The sequence below is a fragment of the Arabidopsis thaliana genome, chromosome 5 (assembly GCF_000001735.4).
Source record: "Arabidopsis thaliana chromosome 5, partial sequence".
In the NCBI taxonomy this organism is placed as follows: Eukaryota; Viridiplantae; Streptophyta; class Magnoliopsida; order Brassicales; family Brassicaceae; genus Arabidopsis; species Arabidopsis thaliana.
Window position 1 is genome coordinate 491,519 of NC_003076.8, and position 21,043 is coordinate 512,561.

Here is a 21,043-nt window from a genome sequence, read left to right on the forward strand (position 1 = left end):
CGACTCAAATGTTTTTCTTATACTTCTTTTGAGTCGGTTTGGAATAAACCGGTTAAATGAATTGAGAAAATATGTGTTTTTTTACGAAATTTATTCATGTGACTGGGCTAATTATAATATTCTTTCGAATAAAAACGAAAACAGCGAGTTTAATGCGTGGTTTGATAGAACCGGTTATCTGAAATCAAACTATAACCGTAAATGGTGACAAGAAACCCACAGGGGGATTTAACGGACGTTAAAAGTAGAAGAAAGGTTGACGTTGCAAACAAAAGTTTCAACCTCAAACGACACTCTTTAGCTGATGCGTTGACCATTGTACACATCGGCAAATCAGAGGTCCTCAATGATTATGGACCGTCGGATCACTAAGATAACTCATTCTGGTTTTTTTTTGTTAACTGTAGTTTCTTAAGCGAGAGCCGTCCGAATTGGCCCATAATTTAAAGTCCAAAGGCCGAGATATAATCAATCAGTCGAGGTATTTGGGTAAGAAGATATAGAAAATTACAATGCGTTTTAGTAAAAGAAAAGATTACACAAAAACGTAAACAACCAGACAAACAAGAAGATGAAGCAAATGGGGAACTAGAAAAGTAGAGATCTAGAAGAAGTTAAGAATCCAAAAGTATTACAATACGTTTTAATAGAAGAAACATATTACAAAACGTAGACAAGCAAATGGGGAGTGAAATATAGCGAATAAGAGACGACGAAGCACTGGCGATGATGACATCTAATGCATCGAACAACTGTAAGAGCAAAATGTCATGTCATGCCATTTGAAAACTACTTTGTGTGGACAACGATCTTCTTTATGACCATGGCAGAATGGTCGAGTCATGGTATTGTTGGGAAGAATATGAATGTTTGACCTATAATTCATTACAGTATGACCAGGTTTCAGCATATACTCATCTCTCCCAAGCAAACGATTAACATGGAGAGTGGCGCAGCAGTCATCACACGCATAGAACCCACCTTTTCTTGAGTATACTAACTTCTTTTCGCATACCTCACACCAGTCTAATTGATCACTTCCCTCTTTCCCTTCCCGAAATGTGAGGAAATGTTTGTCATGCTTGTACTTTGCCTTGTATGGCAAGGTAGCACACCTGAAACATATAATGTACTTGCATTCCATGCAATTTAGTTTTCTAATATAGTTATTTCCATCACCATCTTCTTGGCAGATTTGACATATCACCGCTTTTTCTTCATCTGGCTCTAAGGCTAGGAATAAGGGATTCTCGTGGCCTTGATATTCAAATGGTTCGAAAACCGAGGCACAGCGCAAATCAAGTGAGAAACCCAGACTATCATAAACAAAACCACAACTTTGACGCCTACAAGCACGACATTCGAAGTAATTCCCTCTTCTTCTGTAATGATCGTATCCAATACTGACGACCTTAAGCGTAAGCGGGTGAGGATGCAACGGATGGTGTTTCTTTCGAGGGGCATTAGCGCATGCTTCGTGTAGAATGAAGTCACATGTATCCATACATGAATAGTAAGTACCCTCATAGATTGGAAGGATGCACGCTTGACAAAACTTGTTTTCATCGTAAACTCTATTGATCTCGAGTTTTAGATGATGGTCATGAGAAAAATGGAGTATAATTGCATCGGTTATCGTCTCGTATGGCTCAACATCCATCTCAGGCTCTTCCGGTATTCCCTCGAGATCTTCTCCATTCCACACGTCTTTTCTCAATGCACATCTTGTATGAACAAAATAATCACCACACTTGTTGCAAGAGTAGGCACCATAATGATTGTCAACCTCTCCACGACAGACTCCGCAAGACCATTTTGCAGATGGAAGAGAAGAGGTAAAAATGATACGGTGGTGGTGACGAGAAATTTTTATGATATGCGGGAAATAGATACAATCTTGATGGACTACAAAGTCACATGGAACACAAACATAGGTGAGAATAGATTCTTTAATCAGGCCGCAAACATTGCAAGGTAAGAAAGCTTTGCTAGGGGAAAAAGTGAGAGGGTGGGGATGTCTTTTTGTGTGGTCTATAAAAGAGGGTACTGGTTTCATCGCACAAACAGGATGCATACTCAGTTTGTAAGTAGAAGAATGATAAATCATGTCTTGGAAACTTATATCACAACAAATGCAATTCACAAGGGCAAAGGGAGAACTATAAAGTTGGAGAGATTGAAAAGGATAGGAAGGATGTTTGATTTCAAGTGGAGACTCCACACATTCTTTGTGGAACTTTTTACGACATGTGGTACAAAAATAGTAGGCTGTGCCAAGATTTGTGATTTTGCATGCACTACAACAGAAGTCGGCACCATTAGGTTCTTTATTGTTGCACCAAAAGAGAGGGAGAACAGGGAGCTTACAGATAAGACCGCGGTTGTGAGAATCAAGCATATAGTGGACTTGTGGATCAGCGCTTGGGAAGTGAGGGGAAATATCGAACAGGACAAAGCCTTGGTCATCATAATTAGCCTCCGGATCTTTTTGGCTGTGAGTTTTGACACGTAAGAGAGGACAAAGGAAAAGAGGTTGGAGAGGGATGTCTTCACCGGAGGAGGTTGAAGAATTGTATAAGAAAAACGTTTTTCCATCAATTTCTTCCTCACGAAATTCACCGACTGGGTTCATGGTTGCTTCTAAAAACGATTTTGGGCAGTTGTGATATTCTTTTTCTGTCTCCTTCTCCCCTCTTTCGTATATTCAACTTGAAACACACAGCTAACCTTGATTAATGTGTATAAATCTTTGTGATTTTCTCAATTAAAAAAGTTTCACAATCTCTGACTCTCTCACACATTCTCCTTAGACATAATAATTGTTTTAAAACAGAAAAATAATATAGTTAATGCTCTCCACTCACCAAAATACTGTAATTGCAACTTAAAAATCAGTGAGTTCATCTCTTTATTCCCTTCCTTCCAACGTGAAAATACAGCTATTTTATAAATCGGCAATGCAGATGTCCCAGTCCCAGTCCCAGATGAATTTAAACCATCAGATCATTTACAACTTTTTTTCCCCTGTGGACTTTACTGTAATTTGTTGGGCCCTAAATAAGCCCATAGGCGGAGGAAGAATTGAACAACATAAAGAAAAAGGCTTTAAACAAATTTGAACACCGTAAATTCAAACGGCTCTCTCTTGGTGACTGTGGATTGTGCGTTTACCATAATTTGATGCGATGATGGAGTTGCTAGTCTACCGAGCTTGGCTTATTGAGCTACCAGAAGCTGTAAGATATTTACAATGTAAGTCGGTTAGCCATAAATTTCACAAAATTGGATTACTTAATTTATGTTGGAAACTGAAGAATGGTGAAAATTGTTGTTTGCTGATAGTTAGAGAAGAGAGGATTGAGAAGTGTCTATCAATGGTCTTTTGGGCCGGCTCAAGTAATTGTGAGCCCTTGCGCAAAAATAAATACTTCGATTAATAAATGAAAATTTTATGGGCCCACGCCTATTAAGGATATATAATATTTTTTGGGCCCCTTTAATTGATGATAATTTTAGCTGAAATTTTATGGGCCCACGCCCCATTGCCCTCCCTCTTAAGCCGGCCTCACTCTATCTTTACCTTCTCTTCTACTACAAATTTTTCACATGCTTGTTCTCTGCTTCCTTAGAATTTAGAAACATAACCATCACAAGCACCTTTCCAAATTTTAAAACAGATTTGGAAGAAGACAAGAAAGTCACAGTAGATGTAGATAATTACAAAGCGTTATCGATAAAAGAAAAAGATTACAAAATGTAGACAAGGAATGAAGATTACAAAGCGAAGACATTTTACTTTATCAAACAACGGTAAGAACAAAATGTCATGTCCTGCCATTTGAAAATTACTTTGTATGGACAACGGTCTTCATCATGATGATGGCAGAATGGTCGAGACCGGGTATTGTTGGGAAGAATATGAACCTCCCTCTTATTATTCATTATGGTGTGACCAGGTTTCGACATATACATGTCTTCTCCAAGCAAACAACGAACATGAAGAGTGGTGCAGCAGTCATCACACGCATAGAAGCCATCTTTTCTTGAGTATACTATGTTTCTTTCGCAGACCTCACACCAGTCTAATTGATCACTTCCTTTTTTCCCTTCTCGGAATGTGAGGAAATGTTTGTCGTGCTTATACTTTGCCTCGTATGGTAAAGTAGCACAAATAAAACATAGAACATAATCACATTCGATGCAATTTAGTTTTCGAAGAAAAGCAATTTTCCGTTGGCAGATTTGACAAGTTGCCTTACGTTCTTGTTGTCGGTCTAAAGCTAGGAATAAAGGATGTTCATGGCCTTGATATTCAAATGGTTCAGAAACCGAGGCACACCGGAAGTCTATTTGGTAAGATCCAACTCCATAGGCGTAGCCACAACTTTGACGACAACAAGCAGAACAGAAAAAGGAATCTTCACCTTGGACTTTTAGCGTAAGTGGGTGACCGTGCAAGGCATGATCTTTCTTGCGAGAAGCATTTGCACATGCCTCATGGAGGACGAAATCGCATTGATCCATACACGAATAATAATTACCCTCATAGATTGGAAGGATGCACGCTTGACAAATAATGTTTTCGTCGTAAACTCTACTGTTCTCGAGTTTGAGATGATGGCCATGAGAAAAATGAAGTATTATTCCATCAGCTATTGTCTCAAATGGCTCGAGAATTATTTCAGGTTCTTCAGGTACTCCCTCGAGATCCTTTCCATTCCACACGTCTTCCCGCAACGCACATCTTGTATGAACAAAATAGTGTCTACACTTGTTACAGGTGTACGCACCACAATTGTTGTTAACCTTTTGACGACAGACTCCGCAAGACCATTTGCCGGATGGAAGAGAAGAGATAAAAGAAATACGGTGTTGGTGACGGCATATTTTAATGACGTACGGGAAATAAATACAATCTCGATGGGCTACAAAGATACATCGAACACAAACATAGGTGGGAAAAGATTCTTTAACGAGGCCACAAACATCGCAAAGTAAGGAAGCTTGTTTAGGGAAAAAGGTGAGAAGGTGGGGGTGCCTTTTTGGGTGGTCTATTAAAATGGGTATTGGCTTCATCGCACAAACAGGATGCATACTAAGTTTGTAGGTGGAAGAATGATAAAGCATGCTAAAGAGAGCTAAATCACAGCAGATGCAATTCACGTTTTCGCTAAAATTATGGTAAAGTTTGAGGGAAAGAAAGGGATAGGAAGGGTGTTTGATCTCAAGCGGAGACTCCACGCATTCTTTGTGGAACATTTGATCAGATCTGAGACAGATATAATAGTCTGTGCCAATTTTCGATAGTTGACATGCACCGCAAGTGAATTGTAAATACTCATCTTTTTTACTGTTACACCAATAGATAGGGACAACAGGGAGCTTACAGATTTCATCACCATCATCATCATGGCTGTTGTCGGAATGAAGCAAATCATGGACTTGTTGGCTGTCGGAATCAAGCAAATGCTGGACTTGTTGATCAACGCCTGTTATGCTGGGGAAGTGAGGGGAAGTATTGTACGGGAGAAATTCAGTATAAGAATTGTTTTCCCCGTAAACTCTAAGACGTAAAGAAGGACAGAGGAAAAGAGGTTGTTGAAGAGAGAGGTGGTCGTCGCCATCAATGGCTGTTTCACCGTAGGAAGAAGGAGTTGTGGTGTCTGTTTGAGATGATAAAGTGTATGTGTGGAATGGTTTCCCATCGATTTCCCTCTCACGAAATACACCCACTAAATTTGAATTCATGGCTGCTTGCTAGCTAGCCTACAAAGATGATTTTGGGTAGTTGTGATATTTGTCGTCTCCTTCTCATCCTTCCATATATACAACATTAAAGACACACACACAGCTAATCTTTACCGATATGTTTAATATTTTTTCAATTATTATTTCGTTTGTTGAACTCTTTTTATATTCTTTGTTAAAGAAAAGTCTTTGTTATTACTTATTCACACTTGATTTTAATAATGATTTACATTTTTAATCGTTCATCACTTTAATAATTCGGTTGACAAAAAAAGAAAAATCGTTCTATCATCTAATATGTACTTATTTAACTGAAGTTTTAAAATTCTGTCCATAGCACGTCTCCATTTCCTAATTTTTTGCTTTAGAATAATCGTCAATAATCGTCAATTATTGTTTCGAATCACTGAAACGATGTGAATATGAATATTTTTGGATTTTTAGCAATTGGACCATTCTAGTTTTATCAATTAATTTTGTATATCCTCTGACTCTCTGAGGCTCTGACTATCTCACACGTTACAAATTAATTGTCAAACAAAAATAAACGTGGCAGTTAATGCTTTCCACTACACCATATTAATTTCGGATTTTTTGTAAATTATAAACAAATCACACTCGGAAATTCAAAATATTAAAAGTACTTTCTGTTTTATATTATACTCAGAGATTACAACTTTGTTTTAAATAAAAGTTGTTTTGTAATTAACATTAAAAAACCAATGGATTCTTAAATAGCCTTTTTTTCCGTCTCTTCTAATAACACCTCCAATGAGAAGTTCTCTGATAAAATTTATGGATTTTTCTGGTTTAACTTAAAAAAAACAAATGTAAACTGATTAAAAATAAGAGAGGTGATTGGTTTTCTGGAGAGAGTTTAGTATAGGAGAGAGTCGGACACATGGCAACTTGTGATTGGATATTTAGTTTCAACAAAAGAAAAAAGAATATCGGACTTTAATTTTTTTTTCCCGCCAAACTCTCTCTCTCGACGAAGCCACGAAGGTGACGAAACCGGTGATTACGAACAATTTACCAATTCTGAATAATTGGGTAAAAACCTGAAATTCCCCTTGACCTATTGCTCAATCTTGCAATCGTTTGCGGGGAATCTCTTTTCTAGTTAAGTTTTATGAGCTTATTTTTGTTGGAATTGGTCAAAATTGAATAATTCGTCTCCGAGTTTTTAGTATCACGTTTAGCTGAATAAGTTACATGGTCGAGTCTTATGCTTGTGATAATTTGTAGGAGTATCACGTTTTGCTACCTTTGATCTATGTTGTTAATCAAGGCAATTCTTTTAACATGAAAGTTTAGTGCCACTGGTTTTTTCCTCTCGTTTATGTGATTGACTTGTTCTTTTGGGCTCTATGACCATAGAGTTCCAATGAAGTACCAAGGACCGAGGAAGGCAGATTTGCTTGTCCGTTACTTAAAGAAGTTTGTTGCTCCGATCCAAATATTGCTTGCCTTATGTGTTATGTTATAGACATGGAACATAGGAATGTGGTTCTTTTGTTTTAATAGGACTTGTAGCAAAGGGATGACCATATATTGAATGATTGTACATCTTGTTTCAAACAAAACTAAATCGGGTATTGTTGGGAAGAACACACAGCCACATGCCACAGCTAACCTTGATCGCTGTGTTGATATTTTTCAATTATTTCATTGGTTGAAGTCTTTTTTAAATTCTTTGTTATTGAAAAGTCTTTCATTTATTTTTCTTTGTTTATGAATCTCATGAGTTTAGTCTTTGTTATGAACAGTTTCTGTGTAGAACATGGATTCTCTGCTTCTGCATTTGTTGCATATTATAATTGCAACTTGTAACAATAGTATAAATAACTCGCACTTGCAAAATCATAGTATTAAATCTCCGGTGAGAGGGAAATCGATGGAAAAGTAATTAGAAAATTATGACGTGTAATACAGAGATAGTTTTTAAGTTTTAACAAAGGTTCTATAGCTAAATCCATGAGAATTTTTTCGATTTTAAATCCGTAATATAATTGTCTAGTCGATAACTATACCAGATTAATATTTCAATTAAAAAATAAAGTTTAGTTCTACGTTACTCTCTAACATGTTCTCTTAGACATGACATAATAGTCGTTTAGTATTATTATCTCTACAGATTGTCAAACAAAAAAGTTGTAATGTTGTTAAACAAGCATACGAATTAAAGATACCCAACTTGAAAAATCATATTACCAAAAACATGGTTAGTGGGATTTAACGGACGTTAGATGCAGATGGTCAACGTTGAGGACAAATGCTTGAACCTCAAATGGCAGTTTTGATTGATGCGTTGACTATCTGATAGTTTACATACGCAATGAACCGTCGGATCATGAAGATAGCTCATCCTACGGTAATTTCTTAAGCTATTAGCGAAACTGCGAGAGGGATATTGATTACCGGTGAAAACCAAAGTGTTGGGTTCATCTTCGATTTCCAAGATCATGGTCGCCTTAATAAGCCTCTCCTTTGTCTCAGAGAAGGCTTTTCTTTTTTTTGTCATCAGAAAAGGCTTTTCTCTTTGTGAGATTTTGAGCCCCAAAATGGTTTTTTTTTTTAACAGATAATGATAGATTTCCATCATGAATTAATGGACTCTTAAATGACTCGTCTATACAGATTTCTTTGAATGAGAACTAGATTCATCCTTACTCATAGAATCTTTAACAAGACATCATCATAGAGTCCAAGACCTTTTAATAGACAAAACTGCAAAACCATCTTTTTTTTTCAAATTCGTATTATCTGTATATGCCTATGAATTCTAACCAAACCAAAGGCAGCAAATTTTGGAAGTTCTCCAAATTTCGAAACAGATGAGAAACATTATAAAATTATATAACAGAAATCAACAATGGTCTTCTTAAAGAACAAAAAGTGAAAACAGAGCACATGTAACATCGATCAAAAAACATAACAAACTTACATATAGGAAGAGGATAAGAAACAAGATTACAATGCGTTTTAATGAAGAAATATGGAGAGATTAAAAAATTACAAAGCGTCTGGCTATGAGTAATGAATTATATGCTTCTGGCAAGATATAGCACAAAATATATAACCATTTTTGTATTTGAAAACTATTTTCTGACGACAACGCTGCCTGCACGTATTGCAAAATGGCCGAGACAAAGTATTGTTGCGAAGAATACGAAGCTTCTTCTCATAATGTTCGCCGAAACCCGTCATATTATACATTATGGTGTGACCAGGCTTCATATACATGTCTTCCCCAAGCAAACAATCAATATGAAGAGTGGTGCAGCAGTCGTCGCATGAATAGAACCCTTTCGTTCTTAAATCTGCGTTGCATGAATAGGTCCCTCTCGTTCTTAAATCTAATATTCTTCCTTCGCATGCATCACACCACTCTGAATGATCATTTGCCTCTTTCGTCTCATAAAATTTGAGGAAATGCTTGTCATGTTGATACCTTGCCTTGTATGGTAAGGTAGCACACCTAAAGCATATCAAAAATCACTTTCAATGCAATTTAGTTTTCTACAATGAGTAGACTCATCTTCCCTTTGTTGGCAGATTTGACATATTGCTGACTTTTCTTCTTCTGGATTCAAAGCTAGGTATAAGAGATGCTCATGACCTAGATATTCAAATGGTTCAGAAACTGAGGCACATCGTAAATCTAGTTGGAATTTATTTCTTCTAGAATTACCAATCTTTGCTCCGAGATCCTCGTAGACGAAACCACAACTTTCACGCTGACAAGCATTACAACAAAAACGTCCTACGTTGCCTTCATATTCACTAGTGATGACCGTTAGTGTAAGTGGGTGAGGACGCAAAGCATGATGTTTCTTGCAAGGTGCATTTGCACATGCTTCGTGAAGGATGAAGTCACATTCATCCATACATGAATAATAGCTACCCTCATAGATCGGAAGGATGCACGCTTGACAAACCTTTTTTTCGTCGTAGACTCTACTGATCTTGAGTTTCAGATGATGGCCATGAGAAAAATGGAGTATTATACCATCAGAAATCGTGATAAATGGCTCAACAACAATCTCAGGTTCTTCAGGTACTCCCTCGAGTTCTATCCCATCCCATAAGTCACTCCGCAGCGCGCATCTTGAATGAACAAAATAGTCATCACACTTGTTGCAAGAGTAGGCACCATAGTCGTTGTCAACCATTTGACGACAGACTCCGCAAGACCATTTTCCGGATGGAAGAGAGGAGGTATAAGATATACGGTGGTGGTGACGGGATATTTTTATGACATACGGGAAATAGATACAATCTTGATGAACTACAAAGACACATCGAACACAAACATAGGTGGGAATAAGTCCTTTAATGAGGCTACAAACATGGCAAGGTAAAAAAGATTGTTTTGGGAAAAAGGTGAGAGGATGGGGATGCCTTTTTGGGTGATCTATAACAAAGGGTATTGGTTTGAATGCACACAATATATGCAGAGTGAAGTTGTTGGTAGGACTATAATAATTCATGCCATCGATACGTTTTTGACAACATGAGCATAATACGCGGTCGGAGGGAGGACTGTAAAGTTGGAGAGAAAGAGAAGGATAAAAAGGGTGTTTGAACTCAAGTGGAGAACCAATACATTCTTTGTGGAACTGGTCACCACATGTGACACAAACGTAATAGCTTCTGCCATGTTCTTGGGTTGTGCATGCACGGCAAATAAATTCGAAAATAGAACGTTTTTTATTGTTGCACCAAAAGAGAGGGAGTAAAGGGAGCTTACAGCTGTCGGAATGAAGCATATACTCGGGTTGTTCATGACCGCTTTGTATGGTAGGGAAGTGAGGGGAAACAACCATCGGGAAAAAGCTACGATTTGAATCTCTCGTGTATGGTTTCAACTTTTTAACTTTGAGACGTAAAGTAGGACAGAGGATCCGAGGCTCAAGAGAGAGGCGGCCGTCCCCACCATCGGAATCAACCGCTGCTTCACCGGAAGAAGGGCTCTCTGTTTGAGATAACAAAGTGTATATGAGAAATGGTTTTCCATCGATTTCTCCCTCACGAAACTCACCCACTGAATTTGAATACATGGCTACTACTAAACGATTTTTTGGATAGTTGTGAACTTGTGATATTCTTCTTCTCCTTCCTCTCCCTCTTACATATAGATGTATACAGGATACAGCTAAGCTTGATCTATATGTTTATCATTTTTAATTTAGTTATAATTGACTTATTGTAATTATCATTTTTTTATGGATCGTCTATTTATTATTTAGAAAGTTTGATAGAGAAACATTATAAGAACAAAAGAAGAAAAGAAAAAAACTTCAATAACAGTACTATTTGTTGATGTGTTAACGTGTTAGAGCATACTAAATTATGATTGATATACTAATTTATCTTAAAAATTTGAATTTAGAAAAAAAAAAACTGAAAAAATGTGAATATTACCTTTTCTAAAAACAAACTACTCTCTCTAAGAGCATCTTTTGTGGGTAAAATCGAAGAGAATGTCTACAAATGATTTACTTTAACTATTTATTTGATTTTTATTTCTTTAAATTATTTAAACTAATTAATAATACTAGTTGATACGTGGAGATACCCATTAAAGATCGTGTTTTCAGTGTCTCCTTAGAAATTTATCTGTTTTGTGCAATTAATTTTGAATTTCCTTTAGTTAAAGATACCTCCATTATTTGTCCAATGGGAGTGTTCTAACATGGTCTATTAATTAGAAATGATAGTCGTTTAGTATATAGACAAATTGTCAAACAAAAAAAGTTGTGAAGTTAAACAAAACTATATAAAATCAACATTTGGAAAATCATATTAAAAAAATGGTTAGTGGTAAGATATTGAAACCCGGGAAAGTCAACAAAGCACATGGGATTTTTAGCGAACGTGAACTGCCGTTGAGGGCGATTGTTTCGAAGTTTAGACCTCAAAGTAACAAACGACAGTTTTGGCTCCCCAGTGTGAACCGTCGGATCATGGAGATAACTCATCTAACGGTAATTACATAGTTTTTTAGCGAGAGCCGTCCGATCTAAAAGTATTAATCACCCTGAGCATAAATGGGCCCAAAAAAGGCCTTCTAAATTTTTTTTTAACATAAGCCAATTCAAAAATATAATATCAACGGATCACTCAAATTTTGAAACTAATCATCTCTCTCCTTTTTTCAAACATACACAGAGAATGGTGGATTCGAAAACCCCTGCGAAAACCAAATTGTTAGATTCGTCTTCGATTTCTAATGTCAGAGTCGTCCTTAGGGTTCGTCCTTTTCTTCCCCGGGAGATTTCGGACGAGAGTTGTGACGGGAGATCGTGCGTTTCCGTAATCGGCGGCGATGGAGGAGATACCAGCGAAGTGGCGGTTTACCTCAAAGATCCAGATAGCTGGTAATCGTCTTTTTGGTTTTCCCTTGTTCAATTTTGATTCTTTATTACTAGAAATTTGAATATGGATTTGGTGATTCGGTGTAATTTGGAGCAGTCGTAACGAAAGCTATCAGCTGGATGCGTTTTACGGGAGAGAGGATGATAATGTGAAGCATATATTCGATAGAGAAGTAAGCCCTTTGATTCCTGGGATCTTTCATGGTTTCAATGCTACTGTGCTTGCTTATGGAGCCACCGGAAGCGGAAAGACTTTTACGATGCAGGTCTGTTAAAAGCTATTAACTTTCACAATTTAGAATTTACGGTTAGAATCTTAATTGGATTCTCTTCGGTCTGTGCTTCCTTGTAATGGTTTCAGCTCTCTTTGCATTTGATTATCAGGGAATCGATGAGCTACCAGGTCTGATGCCATTGACCATGTCCACCATTCTGTCTATGTGCGAGAAGACAAGGAGTAGGGCTGAGATTTCATATTATGAAGTTTACATGGACAGATGTTGGGATCTTCTAGAAGTTAAAGACAACGAGATTGCTGTTTGGGATGATAAAGATGGACAAGTTCATCTTAAGGGACTTTCTAGTGTCCCTGTTAAGTCCATGTCTGAGTTTCAAGAGGCGTATTTGTGTGGCGTTCAGAGGAGGAAAGTTGCACACACTGGTTTAAATGATGTCTCTAGTAGAAGCCATGGAGTGCTTGTGATCTCAGTAACCTCACAAGGGCTTGTCACTGGTAAAATCAATCTGATTGATCTTGCAGGTTGGTTTTTACCATTTTCCAAGCATTTGCTAGAGTAAGAGGAGCATCTACATGTTCTTTTATCTGCAACATTAACAAAAAACTCTATGGCTTGAGCAGGTAACGAAGACAATAGAAGGACAGGCAATGAAGGGATCCGTTTACAAGAGAGTGCCAAGATTAATCAGTCATTATTTGCATTGTCCAATGTGGTTTATGCACTGAATAATAACCTCCCTAGAGTGCCATACAGGGAAACCAAATTGACTAGAATACTGCAGGATTCACTTGGTGGAACAAGTAGGGCTCTCATGGTCGCATGTCTGGTAAGAAGATTAGCTATTGTTGTTAGTTGGGTTCATTGCTTTGATCAGGATATATCCTAAGTGGCTAATGTGATGAATCTATTTGCTTCTTTTGGTTGTCATAGAATCCTGGAGAATACCAAGAATCTCTTCGCACCGTTAGCCTGGCTGCAAGGTCAAGGCACATCTCAAACAATGTTTCTCTGAATCCCAAGGTAGAGACCCCCAAGGTTAAGATAGACATGGAAGCAAAACTGCAAGCTTGGCTTGAATCAAAAGGCAAGATGAAGAGCGCGCATAGAATGATGGCAATACGGTCTCCATTGATGGGTACAAACCAGACTTCAATTTCTCAAAGCTCAGTCAAGAAATTACTCTGTCATAGATCAGCCATTGCAGAAAGTGCTAAGCTTGCCGGCACAGGACAGAGGTATCCCTTTGAATGGTCTGGTCTAGTTTTTAAGTGTTCTACATCTTAAAACCACTTCCCTCATACTTTACTCATGCACAGGGACGCATTTGTGACCGCAAGAAACTTATTTGGTGTGGAAACTCTTGCTGCTTCACATTTATGGGTATGCTCTTCTGCATTCATTGTGAATAACATCGATATAGCTAGTTTCTCTATGTATATTATATTCTACTCCACATTTGGATTTATACTTTCATACAACATAAGAATCTTTTTAAGTGATGGAGTTCTCTGAACATCCAGGAACCTATACGGAATCTGCAGTTAGCTTCTCCAACCAAAGAAGATGAGAGAGACACATCTGGCGAAGAGAATCTATTGGTATCAGAAGCAAGCTTGAGAGGTTTGCTTTCTTGAGCCACTTATTGATGAAGAATCTGGACATTTCGTTTCTCTCCTTACTTTTGTGTGCGTTTATTCTAGATAACACATTGGATGTCGAGAAGAAATATACTGAACTGAGTCCTCTTCGAGAAGCTCTATCTCCAATAGACTCCAATGCAAAACCAAATTCAGCACACGGAAGCTCTCCTTTTCTGAAGCCAATGACCCCAAAAACACCTTTTCTTTCTACAAACCCTGAAATTATGCAGATGGAAGGCACTTGCCAGAAGTTCAATGCATGGAGCAATAATTTAAAGGTATCAACATTCCCAAAATCATGGTATATTTGACAAGAACACTAGAAATCTGATTCTCTATGCAATTTACTTTCTTATCACAGACCTCTCTCATAAAAGAGTACATTCACTTCTTGAACACAGCCAACAGGTAATAATAGCCTCCAGTTTCATCTGCCTACCTTTGATTCTTCATTACCCTTAGGATCACACAAGAACTAACTTCATTCATATATTAATTTATGAACACACAGAGAGGAGCTAAGGGAATTAAAGGTAACCTTACTTCCATAGTCTCTATTGATTTCACTGCATGTAGCTCTGTTTCATTTTTTTGTTTTCAGGGAATTGGGCAGAAGATGGCTGAGTACATCATTGAACTCAGAGAAACAAGCCCTTTAAAATCGGTAACACACTCAATATCTCTCCCCAAATTTGAGCGTTTAGTGCTAAACTATCTGTCATCTACTAACCAAATGTATGGATTCTCAACAGCTTACCGACTTAGAAAAGATCGGTTTCACCTCAAGACAGGTACATAACCTATTCAAAAAAGCCACTGAAGGAGTCCTCGAGAAGCCAGTTTCTGCTTCAACAACACCTTAGTTGTTGTCTCTAGCAAACAACAACACTTGTGTATTATATCAGTTCTATCTCGTGTAATTTCATTATTGTCTGTTCTTGTATGTTTAAGCTTTATAACCAGAGAGACAATGGGCTTGAATCTTAATTGTGTAGTGAGCAAGAAAGAAGCAAACTTTAATACAAACCCATAATAGTCTTAGGATTAATAAAGTCACAAAGATAAAACTTTGCAGAGATATCTTAATGACCAAACCATAAAAACACACACAGAAGAAGAGAAAGACCAACGTCGCCGGCAAAACTACCGGAAAAATCAGCCAATTATTACATATAAGCAAACCTAACATAACATTAGGGTTATTACAGACTTAGGGTTTATGAAGTTCTTCATTTGCAGGTACAAGGGTTGCACTTGCAGTCAGATCCGCATTTGCAAGCATCATTCTCGGCAACGAAAGTCTCGCCGGAAGCCTCGTACTGAGAGTTCATCGCCGGAGCAACACCGAGGACAAGAGTCTCGGTGGCGGTGTTCTCCAAGTCAGGGTACCTTTTGCAACTGTACAAAGCCCCAAAAAAAATAAAGATCATGGGTTAAAAATGATGAATAATTAAAACCAGAAAGATTTGATTAAAATTGTATTATAATCTCATCGAGAAATTAGGGTTTTTGATTCAGAAAATCACAAGAAACACCAGAAGAATCAGAATTATGAGAGATCGAGAAACGCGTACCCTCCGCAACCATTGCCGCACTTGCAGGCAGATCCACAACCACAGCTTCCACCACAGCAAGACATGTTTTTTCTAGAAAATTGGAAGAGATCTGAGAAGATTTATGAAGATGATCTTAATTTGCCTTAAACGATAATCAGTGAATGAAACTTACATATTCAGGAGCTTTGATATTTATAGGCAAAATTAGAATTTGTAGACCGTCCACGTGTCAACGATCTTTGTCCACTCTTATCACCTAAATAATCGTTCCTCAAGTAAATAATTTTAGTTTACAGCCCTTTTCCAATAAACAGAAAAATAAAATATTGAGGATTAGAGTTGGAAACAAAAGCTTTTTACATGTATAAAGATTTACAAGAAAAAAAGAAGTAACAAAATCATAGACTTTACTTCTTTATAACTAGGAGAGCAAAGTAACAATTAATACAAATAAAAGTGTAAAGTATATTTCCATTTGACAATTTAAACATAAATTTTTTTTCAATATTTTCTATGTTCTAACATGTTAACATGTTAGCGAATAAAGCTTATCGAAAGGAAAAATCGTTAAATTCACTTTTTCAGTTTCGTAATTTTCAGTATATGACACATAATTTTGCTTATGTAATAAGTTGGTTTCCGAAGTTTTGTATTAGCTTCGTAGTTGTCATTGTAATACCAATTGTCTAATAAAAAATTTTAGAAGGAAAAAAAAAAATTCCTTTGTTCATTAATCCTCGCGAAAATTTTCATATTTTTCATTAGTTATCTCTTTGATTTACATATATTGAGATTAGTTTAGACTTTAGCTATCACTTCTTTGTTTTATTGTCCTACAGGTTTTCCCTTTAGATATGTCTTTGGTTTCCAATTTGAAAAAGGTATTCAACAAAACAAGATGTTGGCAAAGTAAAGTAGTGTTCCAAAGTTTGGCTTCCATGACTTTTTGTCAAAAGGTGAAGTGAGAGTACACAAAAAAGATGATTCAACTTGTTGAGATGGGCTCTCAAAAGAATAGTGGGCCCATTATTGACCTTGTCCGTTCTATGTGGGTATTTGAATCGAATCTCTCCTCTTTTTTCGATACATTTCCAAAAATTCGATCTATGTAAAAAGTAATGTTAAAAATATGAGAACCATCCATATGGGAATCATCATGGAGTGTCGATAAGTCTAATTCTATAAAAAAGTAAAAGAGTATCTATATGAAAAAAGGAAAGGATCTCGTGATTTGATTTGTGTAGTTTCGAGGTTTACACGTTCACAAGAATTGAAATGAACAGTTGCGTAGTTAATATTATCACGATTACATTTTAAGACACAAATCTCAAAATCGCATAAAAAGTATCGCCCACCGTGGGGCTCGAACCCACGACCACAAGGTTAAGAGCCTTGCGCTCTACCAACTGAGCTAGACGGGCTTTTGTTAAAATCTTGTAGCACAATGTTATTATACCATAGTATACCATATTATATAAACTATGAATGTATCAATCACCTGAAAATATTTTTGTATATTCCAAAAATTTATCCTCTACAATTTCTTTTAAACAAAGTTTTATCATAAACAACAACAAAAACTCATACAAACACCATATTTTCTCTTTTATGTACCTTAAACTCCAAGCAAAGCAACAAAGTAGAAGAAAAATGAAGAAATGATTCGAGTTCTTGAATGCCTATTAACATGATATAAGCAATTCTTCCAGAAGCTCCTCGAAGATCAAATCCTCAACTTCAATCCCAACACATTCACTCTCGAACTGCAAATCCATCCATCCATCGTCTCTCGACAAATCCCTACTCATAACCTTATCAAACGATTGTTGTTCGTCGTATGGCTTGTAACGCAAGTAACAGCTTATTCTAACCCAAACCTCTTTCAAAACACTATACCCCACCGGCATTGGATGGATCTTACATAGGGATGATAACGGTTTAGGATAATAATGGTAAGACCTTTCGTAGATTTCGATTAGTACCTCGTTGATTAGATCGAAAAGAAGCAAGTGGTTGCAGTTACCGCCTTCTTCTTCATTTCTTGAACATTCTGGATCTTGGAACATACATCCTGTTGTTGTCGTTGTCACTTCTTCGTAGACTAATGGATCCAGTGGCTGGTAATCTAATTGCCACATTGAGAGAGATTCTGGTGCATTGAAACCGGAGATCTCGAGAATGTCTCTTACATAGTTGAATTTCACTTTATCTTGTGCATCTATGTTGAGGACTTCTTCATCTAATTGTTTGCTTGTTGAGACAGTCTCTGTATCTAAATCTGAGCAACAAAAAAAAAATAACTTTCTCAATTTGATGGAAAACTTTGATATGGAGAAATGATTGAATGTTAAAGATATATACATACCTCGAGAGATATCAAATACAGAAGCATTTTCGTCAATATCAACTGTAGAAACGTTATTAGGACTTTCTTCTGATGATTCTTTTAACGATCTTGTTTCATGTTCAACGTCAAGCGTAGAGATCTCTCTGTCTTGTTCTGTTTCTGCATCAACGGGTGAATCCTCAGAAGCATCCATTGTTTGGTCAAGTGTTTCATGTTCTGAAGACTGAGAGTGATCTTCTGAGATCTCTGAAATGTTGTCCAAGCCATCTTGTTCTTCCTCTATTGATTGGACAGTAAGGTCATCAATCTTCAAAGCATGAAATTTCATTTGAGGTAACGAAAGAATCCTCCCCAAGAATTTAGGAGCTCTCTTAGAAGGCAACGCTGATTCCTCTAACTCCATCTTTGATTTCTCTGAATTACTACTGTTCTTCGCTTCTCTTTGGAAGCTACACTCATAGAGCTGAAGATATCTATCCAGCGAACCACACAGCGACGAAGCTCTTGTTATTTGCTTCAGTTTTGTACCTTCTGCTTTGTTGTTGTTCTTAGCTGCAGAGTTTCCTTTCAAGTGTTCGAAAATATCGTCTCTCAAATCTTTCGAAAAACCGTACTTCCGAGGTACTTTGTCCAACACAGCATCCATAGTGATACGGTGTTTCTCGTTCTTGTTCTCATTAATCACATGCTTTATCTTCTGTCTTAGATCCTTGAAACGTTTGATCACAACTTGGTTCTTTCCTCGCTTCCTTGCATAACCAGAACCAGATGAATCTTCATCACCCAATTTCAACACTGTTTCATTCATCTTCTGAATCCCATCAGCTCTGTGCTCTGCAGCTATGGAAGGAGGAGACATCGGTATTTTATCGACATCTCCCACCGGGTCAAACGCTTTATTATGATCCTCTCTATTGATACCATGAGTAGGAAAGGATCCAGCTTTAGTCATAGTTTTGGAGCTAAAAGATTGTTGGCTCTGGAAATGCCGGGCTAGAGGAGAACCCGGATCCTGCAATACCTTTAACAAGAAGTTTCTATTCATGTGTATCAAGTTAAGAGCATCAAGACATGCTTTTGACCTTCTAGGTGATGTATCATCATCATTTTCTGAGAAGCCCTTGGTGTGTCTCATCTTTGGGTCAAACCAAGCTTCCTCATCATCACTCTTCTCTTTTTTCTTAAACTCTTTTTCATCAAAATCTGATTTGCTTCCATCAGTGTTATCATCAACTTGAATGTTGTTATCTACTCTAAACTCTTCACTGTCACTGTTGCTTGATTCCTCAGACATGAGATAAAGCGGGTTCAACGAACCAACCGCGGGTGAAATGCCAACCTTCTTGTTAAAGACACGGTTACGTTCATCACCATTTGAGGAATTCTTATCTGAAGATCCAACCTCACTCAATGAATCCTTCTCTTTTGAGTTTGACTGGACAGGATAAGTACAGCTACGGTGGTGACGGCCTTTCTTCTTAGACTTGTCCTCTATTACAAGTGCCTTGATCAAAGCTTTCACAGACCTTTTGATTTCAGAATGTGTTTTTCTTGACCTCTCTTCTGAATTAAGTTTCTTGGACTTCTCCTCTGGATTATGCTTCTTTTTTGTTTTCTCTCCTGAGTTGGAAGACTCTTTGGACTTTACTGCAGAACTAGGCTTCTTTGGTCTTTGCACAGATTCCTAAAGCAATGAGTCCCATTGGTGAGAGAGTTAATAAGAATATACCATACCGCTGTAAGATAATAAGTTTGCATCAACTTACTACATCTGTTTTATCTTCCAGCTTGATCTTGGGTACTGGAATACCATCTGGTGATGATGGTATAGTGTTGTTTACTTCGTTTTTTGTTCCTTAAAGCAGAAAATAGAAAATGTTACAAAAGATAAACAATTATGGTCATGAGCTTCCTTTATTAATATAGGAGCTGAGAACATTAAACAGAACCAGGGTATAAACTTATCTATTACTAAACTTGGCTTCAAGCACATATATCCAACCAAACCAAAACATTTGAGATTATGAAGTGTGCTATCTTTTGAAGTACTAAAACGGAACGAGGACATGGCAAAAACACCAAACTAAGGTACGAGAGAGCAGAAGAATCAACAAAACTGTCTTACCAGGAGCGGTTCTTCTACAAACGGGTCTTTTGTGAGGAAGTCGTTTCTTGATGTAACGCCAATGGTTGTGTTTAAGAATGTCAAATAGACCCCACATGAATCCAGGGTGGTTTTGGATTGGGGAGCAAGTAACTTTGTGACGCAAGTTCTTCCCCATTGGTTACTTGTGGTAAAAAAAAAAAAACTCACTCAAGCTATAACTTTATCAAACCTGAAAAACAAAACATAAGCCATAAAACACATCAATCTCCAGCAAAATTTATAACGAAAACAGAATAAGAATTTTGCAGAAGCAGAACATTTTAATGGTCAGAGAATTGAACTTTGGATCAATCTTTTACATTACCCAGATTGTGAAGGTTGAAGAGCATGAAACCGTTCACATATATCTAAATTTCAAATAATGAAGACACTAAGTAATAACATAAAACGTACTTATACGCATTCTACAACGTACAAGGTCATCAATGGTGATCCCAAATCCAAAACGGTAATCGTGATTTTGGCAATTTACCCAATCATATATACACGAAATGGACACAATTTGGAAACGGAATTAATGTGGTTACCTTTGTGGGAAAGGTGAAATGTTTATGGATTTGTGTGGAACATCGTCTTCTCGGTTGCCATATCCATGGCGAAAGAAAGAAAGAGAGAAGACAGAGCGGAACCATGCGTGCGTGCGTAACATGAACTTTCAGAAATTTGCCGTTTTCACGAATTTTGGATTTATTTATCTTGTTTTGTATATTAAAATGAATAAATGGGCCTTATAACAACATGGGCTAACTATAATAATCTTGATTTTTCATGGGTTCCTTAATGGGCTGACGATTGACCAATTGGCCCAGCTCAGGACAATTTTTAGCCCCTTTTTCAATATCTGGCACAATAATATTAACCTCCCTTTTCTTTTTAAAATGTGAAACTGGTAGTGCGTATATATCAATTCTTCAATAACCTCCCTGTAGAACCAAATAAAAATTAACAAATATAGAAAAAGTTTTT

The 21,043-nt window shown here is 37.1% G+C and overlaps 6 protein-coding genes, 2 long non-coding RNA genes and 2 other non-coding genes across 12 annotated transcripts; 3 read left to right on the plus strand and 7 right to left on the minus strand.

Moving 5' to 3' along the window:
• Positions 1-736: 736 nt before the first annotated feature.
• On the minus strand, positions 737-2,632 carry AT5G02340 (Cysteine/Histidine-rich C1 domain family protein; the record flags this gene model as incomplete). Its single annotated transcript, NM_120312.1, has 1 exon — positions 737-2,632. The coding sequence occupies one exon, from the start codon at positions 2,630-2,632 to the stop codon at positions 737-739; it is 1,896 nt and encodes a 631-aa protein (NP_195854.1).
• Positions 2,633-3,670: 1,038 nt separating this feature from the next.
• On the minus strand, positions 3,671-5,854 carry AT5G02350 (Cysteine/Histidine-rich C1 domain family protein). Its single transcript, NM_120313.2, has one exon. The coding sequence runs from the start codon at positions 5,746-5,748 to the stop codon at positions 3,793-3,795; it is 1,956 nt and encodes a 651-aa protein (NP_195855.1). The 5' UTR covers positions 5,749-5,854; the 3' UTR covers positions 3,671-3,792.
• A 1,283-nt stretch (positions 5,855-7,137) lies between these two features.
• On the plus strand, positions 7,138-7,360 carry AT5G00830. The gene has a single exon (NR_144230.1). It is a non-coding gene; the product is annotated as an uncharacterized misc_RNA (transcript).
• Positions 7,361-8,263: 903 nt separating this feature from the next.
• AT5G00835 lies at positions 8,264-8,589 on the minus strand. Its single transcript, NR_142441.1, has one exon. It is a non-coding gene; the product is annotated as an other RNA (long non-coding RNA).
• A 518-nt stretch (positions 8,590-9,107) lies between these two features.
• AT5G02360 (DC1 domain-containing protein) lies at positions 9,108-10,811 on the minus strand (the record flags this gene model as incomplete). The annotated part of the gene is made up of 3 exons (NM_120314.1): positions 9,108-9,229; positions 9,443-10,039; positions 10,502-10,811. The coding sequence occupies 3 exons, from the start codon at positions 10,809-10,811 to the stop codon at positions 9,108-9,110; spliced, it is 1,029 nt and encodes a 342-aa protein (NP_195856.1).
• Positions 10,812-11,889: 1,078 nt separating this feature from the next.
• Positions 11,890-14,464, plus strand: AT5G02370 (ATP binding microtubule motor family protein). Its single transcript, NM_120315.4, has 9 exons — positions 11,890-12,131; positions 12,226-12,394; positions 12,513-12,888; positions 12,988-13,193; positions 13,298-13,602; positions 13,684-13,747; positions 13,888-13,987; positions 14,068-14,285; positions 14,369-14,464. The coding sequence occupies exons 1-9, from the start codon at positions 11,926-11,928 to the stop codon at positions 14,417-14,419; spliced, it is 1,695 nt and encodes a 564-aa protein (NP_195857.3). The 5' UTR covers positions 11,890-11,925; the 3' UTR covers positions 14,420-14,464.
• A 515-nt stretch (positions 14,465-14,979) lies between these two features.
• MT2B (metallothionein 2B) lies at positions 14,980-15,726 on the minus strand. The gene is made up of 2 exons (NM_120316.2): positions 15,582-15,726; positions 14,980-15,405 (listed from the first exon to the last, which is right to left on the minus strand). The coding sequence occupies exons 1-2, from the start codon at positions 15,644-15,646 to the stop codon at positions 15,237-15,239; spliced, it is 234 nt and encodes a 77-aa protein (NP_195858.1). The 5' UTR covers positions 15,647-15,726; the 3' UTR covers positions 14,980-15,236.
• A 1,185-nt stretch (positions 15,727-16,911) lies between these two features.
• AT5G02385 lies at positions 16,912-16,984 on the minus strand. The gene has a single exon. It is a non-coding gene; the product is annotated as a tRNA-Lys (tRNA).
• A 74-nt stretch (positions 16,985-17,058) lies between these two features.
• DAU1 (TRM32-like protein (DUF3741)) lies at positions 17,059-20,752 on the minus strand (the record flags this gene model as incomplete). Of its 3 annotated transcripts, none has more annotated exons than NM_001342654.1 (5): positions 17,059-17,841; positions 17,929-19,594; positions 19,677-19,765; positions 20,036-20,246; positions 20,605-20,752. In NM_001342654.1, 4 exons carry the CDS (start codon positions 20,190-20,192, stop codon positions 17,246-17,248), a joined length of 2,508 nt encoding a protein of 835 aa, NP_001318458.1. In that variant the 3' UTR covers positions 17,059-17,245. The 3 variants fall into 3 exon arrangements, with proteins under 3 accessions (NP_001318458.1, NP_195859.1, NP_001119155.1); NM_001125683.2 differs by lacking the exon at positions 20,605-20,752 and having other exon boundaries at positions 17,112-17,363; positions 17,546-17,841; positions 20,036-20,287; NM_120317.3 differs by lacking the exon at positions 20,605-20,752 and having other exon boundaries at positions 17,069-17,841; positions 20,036-20,192.
• Positions 20,702-21,013, plus strand: AT5G00840. Its single transcript, NR_142442.1, has one exon. It is a non-coding gene; the product is annotated as an other RNA (long non-coding RNA).
• The last annotated feature ends 30 nt before the right edge of the window (positions 21,014-21,043 follow it).

Excerpts from the sequence above, each read along its gene's own strand:
- AT5G02350 (NM_120313.2), bottom strand. The coding sequence starts at position 5,748 with ATGAATTCAAATTTAGTGGGTGTATTTCGTGAGAGGGAAATCGATGGG.
- AT5G02370 (NM_120315.4), top strand. The coding sequence starts at position 11,926 with ATGGTGGATTCGAAAACCCCTGCGAAAACCAAATTGTTAGATTCGTCT. Across the intron at positions 12,132-12,225 it reads CTCAAAGATCCAGATAGCTG|TCGTAACGAAAGCTATCAGC; the intron begins GTAATCGTCTTT and ends AATTTGGAGCAG. Across the intron at positions 14,286-14,368 it reads CATGGAGCAATAATTTAAAG|ACCTCTCTCATAAAAGAGTA; the intron begins GTATCAACATTC and ends TTCTTATCACAG.
- MT2B (NM_120316.2), bottom strand. The coding sequence starts at position 15,646 with ATGTCTTGCTGTGGTGGAAGCTGTGGTTGTGGATCTGCCTGCAAGTGC. Across the intron at positions 15,406-15,581 it reads TGCGGCAATGGTTGCGGAGG|TTGCAAAAGGTACCCTGACT; the intron begins GTACGCGTTTCT and ends GGCTTTGTACAG.